The sequence below is a fragment of the Populus alba genome, chromosome 11 (genome assembly GCF_005239225.2).
Source record: "Populus alba chromosome 11, ASM523922v2, whole genome shotgun sequence".
NCBI classification, from domain to species: Eukaryota; Viridiplantae; Streptophyta; class Magnoliopsida; order Malpighiales; family Salicaceae; genus Populus; species Populus alba.
In genome coordinates this window covers 15573040-15586981 of record NC_133294.1, presented here as the reverse complement: position 1 = coordinate 15586981, position 13942 = coordinate 15573040, and the positions used below count along the sequence as shown (strand labels likewise).

The following is a 13942-nucleotide window of genomic DNA, read 5'->3' as shown; positions in this document are numbered from 1 at the left end:
CTCACTCAAAAAGTTATGAGTGGATCCACTATCAATCAACACCATCACGTGTTGAGACCCGATGGTAGCTGCTACTCACATGGTTTGAGGGGACGTCCAACCTGTTAGTGCATGTAATGAGATTTCTGGTTCAGCTTGATCCCCCATGTTATCTGATATCCGAAATTCTTCTTCTTCCATTTCATATTCTGTAAGTTGGCACTTAAGAAAGAGAAGTTAAGGCCCTTGGCACTTATGTCCAGGGGTGAATTTACTATTGCAATTGAAACATAGTCCTTGTGCTCTTCGTTTCTGCATTTCATCCCAACTCAATCTCTTAGTTGCATTTGCTGGAATATGATATTAATTGGAGTGGTGGCGATGGATATGCGGTTTAGTAGCGGAGGTTGTGTGAACCTCCTTGTTCTGGCTAACTGTTTGTCTCTCATTCTTACTAGGCTGATGGCTTCCTTCAATGTTCTTAGTTTAAACATTCGAATTCCATCTGCTATTTCAGATTTCAATCCTCCCATGAATGTGCCGACAAGAGCCTTTTGTGTCCAACCGTGAACTCGGTTGCCTAATCTTTCAAAATTCTTTTGGTAATCTCGCAGGGATCCAACCTAACGAACTCTAGACAGTGCTTCATCAAAGTCTTCATAGTATGTTGGTCTAAAACGAGCCAACAATTCTTCTTCAAAAAACTCCCAAGTCACCAATCAGCCTTCCTCCCGATAGGTTCTACACATCCATTGCCACCATTGGTTAGCTTCCCTTTCAAGGTGAAAAGATGCTAGAGATACCTTTTGATTATCATTTGTGCCTTGAAAATCAAAGAATTGGGCTACCCTGCTTAGCCATTCAGTTGGATCTTCTCCAGAGTATTTTGGAAATGCCAGCTTCACCATAGTGGAAAAAAAATTATGTCTGTTGCTATTGTTCCCTTCTTGGATTGAATGAAAAGATCCTTCGCTGGTTATTGCAAGAAACTTCTCTTGTTGACAGAAAAGCTTCTGATAACTTGTTGATTGTTTCCTCCAAATGGTGCAACTTGTCTGCTACGCCTAACTCCAATTGCTACATTCCATCTTGAACTCCACCAAGCCCAGCTTCCAAAGCTTCGATCCTCTCTTTGTTGGACGCCACTGTAACCTAGCTCTGATACCGATGATAGGTCTCAATCAACACCAGATACAATATTCAAAATCTGGCTTTTTTATTCCATGCTAACGTTCCAATAAATAGAGTTTAAGCTTAACAAATCAGCCTTAATTTCAGGAAACTATATAGCCTTATTTAAAGGGAAATACGAAATAACTTTGAATGAATAAACAATGCAAAACAACAGAAATGAAAAGAAATATAAAAGCTGATACTTGGTCTTCACTTCAAGCAAAAAACTTGGGATTCTTTTTAGATATTCTTTCATATCTTCTTGGCCTATCATCTCACAGCGAGTATTTGGACCACGAAAGGCATAATTTTCACACTGATCAAACTGGCCAACGTCAGTAATCACCCAATCATTTGTTCGGTCATTCCATGTGAAGCTCTGTGGAAGGCCCAATGGACTGAGTGTGAGCCTTGAAAGGACTGATGTTTGGGTTCCAAACTGGAAATAAACCTCTTTGCTGTTGAAAACAAATTCATTGGAAATAGGTATCGGGCTAGGATTCGCTATGAATTTTATGCCATTCCATGGCCCCGCTCTAAACAGAGTAATGTTTCCCCGCCTTGAAAGGACTGATTATGTTTGATGTGGCGGAGTCGATTAAAACAGAGAATAAGAACGAGCATGCAAACAGCACTGAAAAAGCTCCCATTCAAGAGAGTTTTCATAAATGTTCTGTTCTGGTTTGATCACGCAGAATAATGTATTGTTATTAGGACAAGCTGCTGGTCTAATGTGAAGACGGTTTCCAAAGATATTGACTACCGTTTTTCAATAACCATAAGATCCATCTATCACAGCCGGAAAAGTCCTATTTCAAGAAGTTTCAATAATTTCGCCCCAAAGACATCTGCAATGGGCATAACAAAGCGTTAGCTTAGTAGCTTCCGTGACGCTGCGAGTTGTTGGATTAAATTTTTTTAACACATAAAAATAATAATTTTTTTTTTACTATAATCTCAAAATCTGATGTTTATATTTAATAAAATACTTTTAAGGATTATATGAAATCAAGAGAAGAATATAATTAAAGATATCCAATTCAAAAATAGATCATATGATTAATCAAAACTCGATTTTATTAAAAAAATTAAGATATTATATATTAAGATGATAATATCTTGGAGTAATTTAAATTAATTTAATAAACCTAAATCATCATGAATCCGGCTGCTTTTAATAAAAAAAAATTAAGATTTTTTTGCATTTTAATAACAAAAATTGAGCTCTCAACAATGAAACTAAATGAAAAGGATTATGATAAATTGTATAAAAAATGCTTTTTATTTTTTTAAAAAAATATATATGATCTTAATATAAAAAAAAAAAAACAGAGTTAAAATTCAATAGTTAAATAGTGTTTTTTTAATCTAAAAAATTATTTTCAACTTAAAAACATATATTAAACACTCTAAAAACCCTTAAAAAACCAAACTCATCCGCTAAAAAATAGTCCAAAGACATAAATTCAATTTAGGCAACATACAAGCCTTACTCCATCGTCAGACTAGTCTCTTCTTTGATGGTAGTGGCTTTGTCTTGGCATGGTGAATCTTTTTTTGTCAACGCGTGTCGATGTGAAAAGTCGCTAGTGGCGCTTCGAAGACATATTTTTCTTCCCTTCTCTCCCTTGTTTTCTACTCCTAATTTTCTATTTCTTTTTTCTTCTCCCCTTCTTTCCCTGGGCTGGTTGTGCTTGTGTATCCTGTCCCGTTATAAATATACTGAGAAAATTAGACTCGATCCTGACATACAATAATCGAAAGGATCTGCCTACCTTAGCCACGAAAAAAATCAACCTCCTTATATCTTTTTTCTCTTAATGTTCACAGCAGGTAGGGATGGGTAAAAAAATTAAAAAACCAATTAAATTAAGAAACTAAAAAACCGAACCATGAAAAAAGAAACGATTAAACTGATTAAAATTTTAAAAAAAACTAACCAGTTCGGTTCGGTTTCAATTTTATAAGCATAGAACTGAAAAAATAGAATCAAACCACCCCAAACCAGAAAAAAAAAAAAAAAAAAAACCAAGCCAAACCAGAAAAAAACTGAACCAAACTAAAAAAATCAAGTCAAACTGAAACTAGTTAATTTGAACTGTTTTTTAATCTAAAATAACTAAATAGAATTAAAATCAATTTTGAACCAGTTTCAATTTAATTTTAATTTTCTTTTTAAAATACTAAAATAATTATTTTTTTATAAAAATTAAACCGAATTAAAAATAATCAGCAGATAAACATACCCTTTGTCGTGGAAAGACGGAGTGAAAAGTCTATAGTTCACACAGACCGTAAATCTAAAAGAACATTGACTTTCGTTACCCTCCATGTTTTGAAAAAATACGAAGTAGTGAATGATGATAGGCTATTTTATCAATATACTTCTGACTTTATAAATGTAAAGAGATTACGGATCCAAATTCTTTCGTTCCCAAGGAATTAAAAAAGGCTAAATATATAAAATATTGTGCTTAAAAAAAAAGTGATCACTGACCCAAATAAAAATTATATCACAACTATTATTTTCAACCATTCGATGCCCTTGGACGCCATGAATTCCCACTCGTAAATGGCGCAGCGCCCAATTTGGGTCCACGGCATCTCTTTATCTTCCTTCCTTCCTTCCTTCTATTTATTTATTTATTCTTACCTTAATTAACTGCATTTCAGTGCTTTGACTTCTATGACTTGTCTCCTCGGTTCCTATGGCTGTGTATGTAGGCTTAGACTTAGAGCCCACTGGACCACGTTGGCCCACGTTTCTAGGCAAGACCCATTTTTCCGATGGGCTGATTTTCATTTTAGCACATGCTGTCTCGACTCTCGACGATTATATTTTTTACCGAAAGAGAGTTACATAATAATCAGTCATCTTTATTATTGAAAATTAATACAATTGTTGTATGGTTATATCTCAGCCTGAATATAGTTGGCTAAAGGATGAAATCGTGAGAAATAATCAATTTCAAAACTTGATACACAATAAAAAAAAAGATATCAAATCTGAAAGAAAAAAACCATGAAGGATGAAATTGTAAAAAATATACAGCTTAAAGAATAATTATAAAAAAAATAAATAGTAATAAAAAAATGTGATTTGAATTTGAAAGATTAAAAAATAAAAGGTGGTGAAATTAAAGAATAATTGTGAGTTTATAGCTTATTAAAAAAATAGTAATTAAAATAATAAGAATCAAATTTAAAAGAGTAAAAATTAAAAGGTGGTGAAATTAAAAAAGTATTTGTCAATTTCATAATTTATTAAAAAAAATAATTAAAGGGAAAAAATCAAATATAAATAAGAAATAAATTATAAGAGCTGATATGATTTATTTAAAGGACAAATACAAAATTGAAAAACAAAAAAGAAAGAAAGAAAGAGAAAACACCAAACTCAATGCATGTTTAATGGATGTTTAGAAGTGTAGTAGAAATTATTTTTTAAAGTGTTTTTTATTTAGAAATATATTAAAATAATATTTTTTTTATTGTTTAAACATTATTTTTTGATATTAATATATTAAAATTATTTAAAAATATTAAAAAATTATTTTTAATCCGTGCCTGGAATACACGCCGCTGCAATAAATTGGGCCCGGCGAGAGCTTTGAAATATAGCCTTGAAAAGCAGTGTTTAATTGCCGACAACCACTTGTACACCACCCACATGGCTAGAAAGTCTTGTAATAGATTGGGTACTTTATTGTAATATAGAGTCTTAGTTGTTGTCTTGTCAAAATTTCAATCCTAAATAGATGTAATTGGTAACAGATATATGCCACGTATTCAAGATGAGGTTTTGATAGTAACATGTCACGTAGCTTTGATCAAAATAATTCAAAGAGTACAAAGACCAAATACGGGCAAAACCCGTTTCTTAAAAAAAAAGGTAAAGAAAGCATACAGTGTTTTGGAAGAGATTTTGATAGTGTGAACCTAAATAAACTACTGTATCTTTGCTTCATTGTGAGTTTGTATTTATTGTGATTTGTTATTTTAGCAGTAGGATTAGGACCTTTGATTGGCCGCACACCACAATCCAAAGCCACCGACTTGGAGTTCGAAATATGAAAGCCTTTATGGCCTGTCCCGGCTCCAGCTGACCGGTAACGCTTCTTCAAGTGGGACATGATCCATCTAGCTTTGTATAATTTATGAAAAAGTAAATTTTCAGGTGACTTGAACAATTGAGTTTCGTTCTTTCTGTCATTGTAGGCAGGAGGAAATTTGTGGAATACAGAGTTCAAAGAGAGATGCAGGAAAGAACAGTGTAAGAAGTTTGTTTTTCAGGTCTGCTCTGATACCATGTTGATTATGGCAGATATATACTAGGAGTTTCTGCTCTGTAAAATATTCTCTGCTTCTTGTATTATTTATCTGTTCTATATATATCAATATAAAACCTATTCTAAGTCGGACAATAATCTGTACTTTCCTTTAATATTGGAATCCATATATGCTAACATGGATTTAGCTCTAATTCCTATTGACTATCAATTTAGTTATGATGTGAAAGTTCAAGCTGAGAATATAAAGAAGATGCATAGGTAATTATGTGACCAAATCATTAAACAAAATCAGAATTATAAAGATGAAACATATGAAACAAATATCTTTCAAGGAAAAATATTTGGTTTGGGTTTACCTTCGAAAGGAATCAATAATTTTCACGAAGTAAGATTCAAAGTTAAAAGATAATCGGTGTGATGTAGGACTTTCTACTAGCATTCTCTCTGTATCTCCATATCTCTCTATATTACTAGTATTCTCTCTATATCTCTATATCTCTCTATATCTTTGTATCTCTCATGTCTACTTCTATGTTTATTTTGGTTTGATAAATTTTTTTTACATGAAGCTGAGAAAATGTTAGAGAATAATATAAATCATATCTTAAGATCTCACCTAATAGATTAAGCTATTGGATTGAGATGATTCTTTAACATGATATCAAAACCTTGATGACAAAGCGATCACGAGTTCAAATCTTACTATTCCCTATTTATTTAATAAAAAAAACTAAACACAAGGTAAAGTGAGTGTATAAGTTTCAAGCTTAAAGAAAAGAGCTTTCACTTGAGAGAGTGTATTAGAGAATAATATAAATTATATATTAGAACCTCACCTAACAGCTTAAATTATTGGATTGAGATGCTTCTTTGATAGAAAATAGGTGAATGAGAAATTGAATTTAAAGTAAAGTTAGTTTGATTAAAACAAAGAGTTGTGTTTATTTGAAATAAAATAATTTATTTTAAAATTTAAATAAAAAACTATCAGACAATTAGGTATGTTCATGAGACATTTATGTTTATATTTGTTTGTTTACCATGTTAAATGCTGTTGATGATAAGTGACTGAATAAGCCTAAAAAACGACATTGTAATTAAACTATAAACACTACAAGGCAGGTAATAAATAATTTATTTCTAGCTTAGGCTACCATTACAAGAACAGATGTCACTACATTTCTGGAAGCATAAATAACAAAATTCCTCTTCTTCCATTTTTTACGAAACGAAAGCAACGGTGAAGTCTTTCGATGTAGTATTGCATGTCCTAATTTCTTTCTGATAAATAGTAAACTGATTTAGAGGGGTTTTAGACCACTTTAAAGAAAAAATTATAGTGCTGTTTCTTATTTGACTAGGCTTCTTTGAGGTGCAATTTTAGAGTAGGAAAGCAAAGACTCAAGTCAACAGGAAAGCTTAAAATAAACAGGCAGGCCAAAATATTTAATAATAATAATAATAAGAAGAAGAATAAGAAGAATAAGAAGAAGATTTCTGTTATCCTATATGATAATGACTTGATAATATGCAGTTAACGAGACAAGAAGCAAGAACTGAAAAAAATAGACGAAAAAACAAGTGTGCAATCGTCTTTGCTAGACAGGAAGACTTGTCAAACGAAACAACTATATAAATAAAGGACGAATATTGAATTCATTTAGCTCCAATCACTTTTTCGTGGAATGGTGTGACTGGTAGAAAGCAGGAACAGATGTCACTGCATATCTGGAAGCATGATATTTTCTAGCTTCAACTCCGTAGTCAATCGACGATCGGCTACCGTGCCTCTAATATTGTCAGACTAACCTCATTTAATGAATGAGCTTCATGCTTGCTTGATGAACTGTCCTTTTCAGATGGATTCTTTCCCATAAAAAAGCCAGGCTGCTTAGGCTGAGGCAATGGATTCTCACTGCCTAACATTACAACCACAGTCGACATGGTTGGTCTGTCTTCTGGTCGCTGTTGCACACATAATAAAGCCACATGAATGCATCTTAAAACTTCAGCTAGATTGCTCGAATCACTCAAACCTTCATCAATCAGGTCCAATGATGTTCCTTTGGTCCAAAGAATCCATGCCTTCCAAAACAACACAGTGTATCAGTGGATGGATCATTCTGATTTGCATAACAGCAATGAATATATCTTTATTCAGTTGACTATAGAAGTATCCAGAAGGAAAATGCTATGGCATGTTGTTGGATATTAACATGTTTATACAAAAGCTTACATGTCCAAGAAGGTTAAGGTTCTGGTCTGGGTGACAAAATCCCCTGTTTTTCTTTCCACTCACAATCTCCAGAACTAGGACACCGAAACTGAAGACATCCGATTTCACAGAGAAGTGTCCATCTAATGCGTACTCAGGAGACATATATCCACTGCAAAATAATATCGGCTAGATAAGTTCTGAAAGCATATAAATGCAATTCAACGTGGACAGTTTAAGAATACTTACTATGTCCCAACTACCCTTTTAGTATTGGCCTCCACTTGATCTCCACCAAACATTCGAGCAAGGCCAAAATCTGAAATTTTTGGGTTTAGCTCATTATCCAGTAAAATGTTGCTGGCTTTAATGTCTCTATGAATGATCCTCAGTCTAGAGTCTTGGTGAAGATAAACAAGCCCTCGAGCTATTCCTCCAATGATGTGGATACGCCTTCTCCAATTCAGTAATTTCCTTCTGGCTAAATCTGCTCAATTTCTCTACCATGTTAGTCCAGCACCAGCTCTTCTTATAGAAGCATTAATTGATAAATGATAAATGATAAATGATAAAAAAAACATGCTATCTATTGATCAGTATAGGCTCAAACCAAAAATAATGGAGTCCAAGCTCTTGTTTGGCATGTATTCATAGATTAACATTTTTTCATCTTTATGGATGCAAAAACCGAGAAGCTTCACAAGGTTGCGGTGCTGAAGTTTAGCAATTAACACAACTTCATTCTTGAACTCGTCCATTCCTTGCCCAGAACTTTTGGAGAGCCTTTTCACTGCTATTTCTTGTCCATCTACCAATGTACCCTAAATCACAAATAATCAACAGAACTTACTTTAATATTACCATATTGTTTGCACAAGTGGCAGAGTTCTATTCACCTTGAATACTGGTCCAAAACCACCTTCTCCCAGCCTGTTCATGCTAGAGAAATTATTAGTGGCACGTGCTATCGTGTTCAAATCATATATAGGTAACTCCATGTCTTCTTTCCTCTCTTCGCTGCTGTCATTCTTTCTGAGATATGTTTTCCTTGTGTAGGAGACAACTCCTAGTATCAGCAAACCTAGAACCGATATGACAGAGCTAGCAATTATTACTGCTTTCTTCTTCTTATCGACAGTTCTTTTTTTCTCAACATTTTCTGCAAGCAAAGAGGAATTGTTAGTGGACGCATTCTTTTAGTTCAACATCACTTGTTAAATAGAAGTTGAATAAAATCTTGTAATTTTTTTTCAGTGCTGAGGGCTATTCTCGAAATGAAAATTAGGAGAAGTGAAATTTTCAGAGCATGTTCAGATAGGAAGATGGAACAGAAGAAACGACGCTTTCTAGTTTCTAGTTTTGATGAATGAAAAGTGATGTAGCCGGGCTTGAAATAACAAGTGATTCTGATTAGTTAAGTGTGAATTTGTCATACTAGATAAGGATATGTCCTAAATAGATCATGTGGATGACCTAACATATTATTTATAGGCCTAAAAGGAATTATGTAAGCTTCAAACCAAAATGATGACTTAAAAGAGCCATAACTTTTAATTCGATAATTAAATTAAATACTTTTGGAAGGATGGGTCATGATGTTTGTGTATAGACAACCACACCATCACCCAGCTCATTGTAAAATACACGTTCCCCATACCGTGTTTAGATGACATGTTAGACTAATTGACAAGGTCTAAAGTATGCTTCAAAATTAACCTTAAGAGTTGATATCATCATATCAAAATCAAACTAGGACATGAATAGAAGACAACCTTCAAAACTCACAATGGGTTATATGAGTAGATGATTATGCCATTTGGTTTGCACAATGCTTTCAGCACCTTCATAATGTTTATATATCAAATATTGATGTCATTTATGGGTAGATTTGTTATGGTTTATTTCAATGACATTCTAATTTATAGTCCTACTCTGAAGTCTTATTTGGAGCACCTATGGCTGATATATTTTTAATACTTTATGCATGGAACAATTATGTGTCAACCAAAAGAAGTGTAAATTCTTTATTAATATTATTGCTTTTTTTTTTTGCTTTATTGTATCTGTTTATAGTGTTCATGTTGATCAATGTAAGATTTTTACAATTCTGGAGTGGCCAACATCGAGAAGCATTCACGATGTTTGGAGTTTTCACAACCTTGTATATTTTTATAGAAGGTTTATCAAGAATTTCAAATCTCTTATTGCACCCATTACAAAGTGCCTAAAGGAATATACCTTTTAGTGGATAGATGAAGCTAAAACCAATTTTTAGATGATAAAGCAGAAATTGATTGAAGCTACAATGTTGGCATTACCAAACTTTGAGAAACTAATTGAAATAAATTGAGATGCTTCTAGGGTAGGTATTGGGGGAGTTCTTAGCTAGGATAGACACCTAATTGCCTTCTTTAATGAGAAACTATCCAACTTGAAGAAAAAACTACTCCAGATATGATTTGGAGTTTTATGTTATTGTTCATATTCTAAAACATTGGAGGCACTACCTTCTACAAAAAGAGTTTATTTTAATTACAAATCATAAAGCTCTAAAGTATATAAATGGCCAACATAAGCTTAACTCTCGACATGTAAAGTGAGTGTTATTTTTGCAAGAGATAACCTTTTAATTAAAACATTAATTGAGCAACCTAGATAAGGTGGTTGATGCTCTTGGTAGGTAGGTTACCTTGCTTAGCACTATACACATAAATGTGCCAGGATTTAATATTTTTTGTGAGCTGTATTTAAATGATTTCTCATTTGGAAAGATTTATGCTGAGTTATCGGAGGGAGGTAATGAAAAAACTTTATACATATGAATGATTATCTTTTTCATGGTTTACATCTATGTATTCCAATTTGTTCTTTACATAAGCATATCATTCGTGAATGACTTTGTAAGGGGCATTTCAGATGGGTTAAGACATTGACTCTAGTGTTAGTAGATTATTATTGGCTTAAATTGCCAAGTTAGATTTTCAATTTTGTCAAGAAATGTGTTGTTTGTGAGAGATCCAATGAGACCTTATTGAATGATGGATAGTACACCATATTACCAATTCTTGATGCTCTTTGGCTAGACATGAGCATGAATTTTGTATTAGGCTTACCCTATACTCAATGAGCCATGAACTCTACTTTTGTTGTCATTAACACATCGAAAATGGCCATTGAGAAAGACCATGGATGTATATTGGGTAACCCAACTTTAACTTCAATGAGGTGATTTGTTTGCATGGTATTTCTGGGTCCATCACTTTGAATAAAAATGTAAAGTTCATGAGTAATTTCTAAAAGAACTTGTAGGGAAACATGGGTAGCCAATTGAACTTTAGCAGGCTTATCATCCTCAAACAGATGGTTAAATAAAGGTGGTTAATCATGATCTTGACAACTTAGTATGAAGCCTAGTCGAAGATACAATGAAACAGTGGGATATTGCATTGCAACAGGTGGAGTTCACTTATAATAGGTCTCACAACTGAACCACCAACTGATTTCCTTTGAGATAATCTATGGATAGGATCCTTATTGAGTATTGGAGTTAATTCTTGTTCCTTGCATAAGACAACTAAATATATAAGCTACAAATATGGTAGATTACTTGCACATTAATGTTGAGGAGGTCAAACAGGCAATCAAATTTTTGTGTTCTATGTTTGTTCATGTCTTTTAACTTCTGCATGTATAGAAAAGATTCATATGCCAAAAATCAACCTAAAGGTGCTCACAATACTGTAGGGAAACCAATTCTATACCTTTTTAAATGCTTCCTATGAAGTGTTTTCACTGGCTTAAGAACAAACAATGGAGACTATTAAAAAATTAGTATTCATTCGCATTAATAAGAGGCATACCTAATTCTGAAACCGCAATCCTGACATAAAGGTCTTGTCCATCCCCTCTTGACCTACTTGTATCAATGAGGCCACCAAACCAAATCAGGCAGCCACTTCCACCTCCTCTGATATCTAAATTTGCATATGCAGTGCAGGAGCAGTTCTTCAAACATATGCCCTTACATTCCTCGAGACCAGTGCTGTTATTATACCAGGAAGAAGATGTGTCAGGCAATTTCATCCGCGAATAATTTTGAAAGCGATCTTTGTCACTGCAAGGAGTCCTTCGAACACACCCACCTGACCAATTTGACGACTTCCAATCTCGTGGAGACTTGGGCATGAATCCATCCAGGCATGCGCATATAGGCGAATTATTGAACTGGCAGTAAGCATTTGGACCGCAAATAGAATACTGTGCACATATATCAGGCTGGGCAATTTCAACAAAGTCCCATTGATGTGTTCGATCATTCCATATTGAGCGCTGTGGAATACCCCATGGAGTTAGTTTAAGCCTCGGAAAACCTAAGCTTTTGCTCCCAAAAACGAAATATCCCTCCTTTTCGTTGAGCACAAAATCATCTGTTGAAATTGAATCAGGTTTCGGAATTATTTCTGCAGCATAACGTATGCCATTCCATGACCCAATTCTAACTTGTGTTTTATTCCCCTTCTTCAAAACTAGCTGCGGATACCCGTTGGGATCTAGAAGGAAAGAAAATTCACCTCGAGCAGGATCTTCTGAGCTCTTCCAGGATGACAGAAAGCTTTGAAGCCGAGTTACAAAGTTGATTCCCAGTTTCATTCCTGGCAGCAAGGTGTCACAAGGATAGTCAAAACTCTGCCACAGAAAGTTGTCAGTGTTGTTATCATTTTCTTCTCTTACAACAAGATTTCCTGACTCCAAGAGCTCTGCGACTGCATTCTCTGCAGTTCTTGACGAATTCGACGACGAAACAATATCGTTGGTGCTACTGTATATGATAAGTATGCCTTCGCTGGTGACATTCAGGACTCCCAAACTATTGGGAAGTGGATTTTCTCTATTCGCTACCCAAAAAACCGTCTGAGGAGACTTCGTAAACCATAAACCCAAGTATCTGTTTGTCGAATTTTCAGGACTGAAAAATCCTAATTCGAAGCTTCCGCCATCTGAAAGTAGAGTCTCATTATCTCTTATGGAGTGGCTTGGATTGATAATAGCTGGTGTGGTGGAGTTTGTTAAGATGAAGAATAAGAAACAGCATACAAAAATCACTAAAAATCTTCCCATTGAAGAGAGCTTTACACATTAGTCACTTCTGATTACAGCATAACTAACGTTTTGGTATTAATTTACAGGTTGATTGGTAAGAGACAAGCTTAGATACTACGGAGTTTCTCACCAGAGCTTTTCTGAAACGGAAATGACACAAGGGTCTCACTTTTCTCCCGTTGTGATTCCAAAGACTCGAAGTCCATCACATATTTTTGTCATAAATGATGGTTGAAAGTTCTAGCGTTTAGTTTAACTAGATATGATTTATCATAAATATAAAATTTTAATTAAATCTAATATCTTAGGTAATTTAATGAAAGTTGCATTAAAATTATAATAACCAAATAATAAACTAAATAATAAAATTCATAGATTCAAGGATAAAGCATGCAATAATTGCGGGCCTGACAAATTAATCCAATTGACTTAGTTTTTTCTTTTTTAAAATTGATTTTTAAAAAATTTTATAATTTAATAATGTGTTTGATTGAAAATTAGGTTTAATGATTTATTTTAATTTGATTTTTATAAGGTTATCTTAACCTTATGACTTGTGAATAGTGCTTAATTAACGAGTTAACCTATACTGATTTGGCTTATTTTTGTGTCATTTTTAAATAAAAATTTGAATAAATTTCATCGTTCGACAATGGATCCGAAAGGATTGATTGAGAATTAAGTTTCATAATTTGTTTTCATTTGCTTTTTATAAAGTTATCTCAGTCTCGTAACTAGAATTGTGAATTTGACAAATTAATCTACGTTAAACCATTTTTTTTATTTTTTCTGTGAGATTATCTCGGTCTTATAACTTAGGTCATTGGTTTAGCGGATTGACTTGGGTTTATGTTATTTTTTTAATTGATTTTTTTTTAGTTTCATCCTTCAACATTGAACTGATGATTATGAATTGAACTTCGTAATTTGTTTTAATTTTTTTATATATGGTGTTATCTTAGTCTTATAATTCGAGTTGTGAGTTTAACATGTTAACTTGGATTACTTTTTTAGGTTTTTTTTTTAATTGATTTTTTTTTAATTTCATCATTTAATATTGGGTTGATTGAAAATTAGCCTTTATAAATTTTTTTATTTGTTTTCTATGAGGTTATCATGGCCTCATAATCCGGGTCACGGATTTGACATGTTAATTCTAATTGATCCAAATATTTCAATATAT

General features: G+C 33.4%; 1 protein-coding gene across 2 annotated transcripts; it reads right to left on the bottom strand.

The window, feature by feature from the left end:
* Window positions 1-6879: 6879 nt before the first annotated feature.
* On the bottom strand, window positions 6880-12958 carry LOC118047514 (G-type lectin S-receptor-like serine/threonine-protein kinase SD1-1). 2 transcript variants are annotated; one of them, XM_073412480.1, is made up of 7 exons: window positions 11802-12007; window positions 11520-11701; window positions 8556-8818; window positions 8270-8480; window positions 7909-8146; window positions 7681-7831; window positions 6880-7529 (listed from the first exon to the last, which is right to left on the bottom strand). In XM_073412480.1, exons 1-7 carry the CDS (start codon window positions 11864-11866, stop codon window positions 7224-7226), a joined length of 1416 nt encoding a protein of 471 aa, XP_073268581.1. In that variant the 5' UTR covers window positions 11867-12007; the 3' UTR covers window positions 6880-7223. The 2 variants fall into 2 exon arrangements, with proteins under 2 accessions (XP_073268581.1, XP_034912724.1); XM_035056833.2 differs by having other exon boundaries at window positions 6882-7529; window positions 11520-12958.
* Window positions 12959-13942: the final 984 nt, after the last annotated feature.

What these genes read in the sequence shown, in the direction of transcription:
- LOC118047514 (XM_035056833.2), bottom strand. Translation starts at nt 12,777, where the DNA reads ATGGGAAGATTTTTAGTGATTTTTGTATGCTGTTTCTTATTCTTCATC. An exon ending in GATTGCGGTTTCAGAATTAG is followed by an intron (nt 8,819 to 11,519) that starts GTATGCCTCTTA and finishes CTTTGCTTGCAG; the next exon opens with AAAATGTTGAGAAAAAAAGA. An exon ending in CTTGGACTCCATTATTTTTG is followed by an intron (nt 8,147 to 8,269) that starts GTTTGAGCCTAT and finishes GAAATTGAGCAG; the next exon opens with ATTTAGCCAGAAGGAAATTA.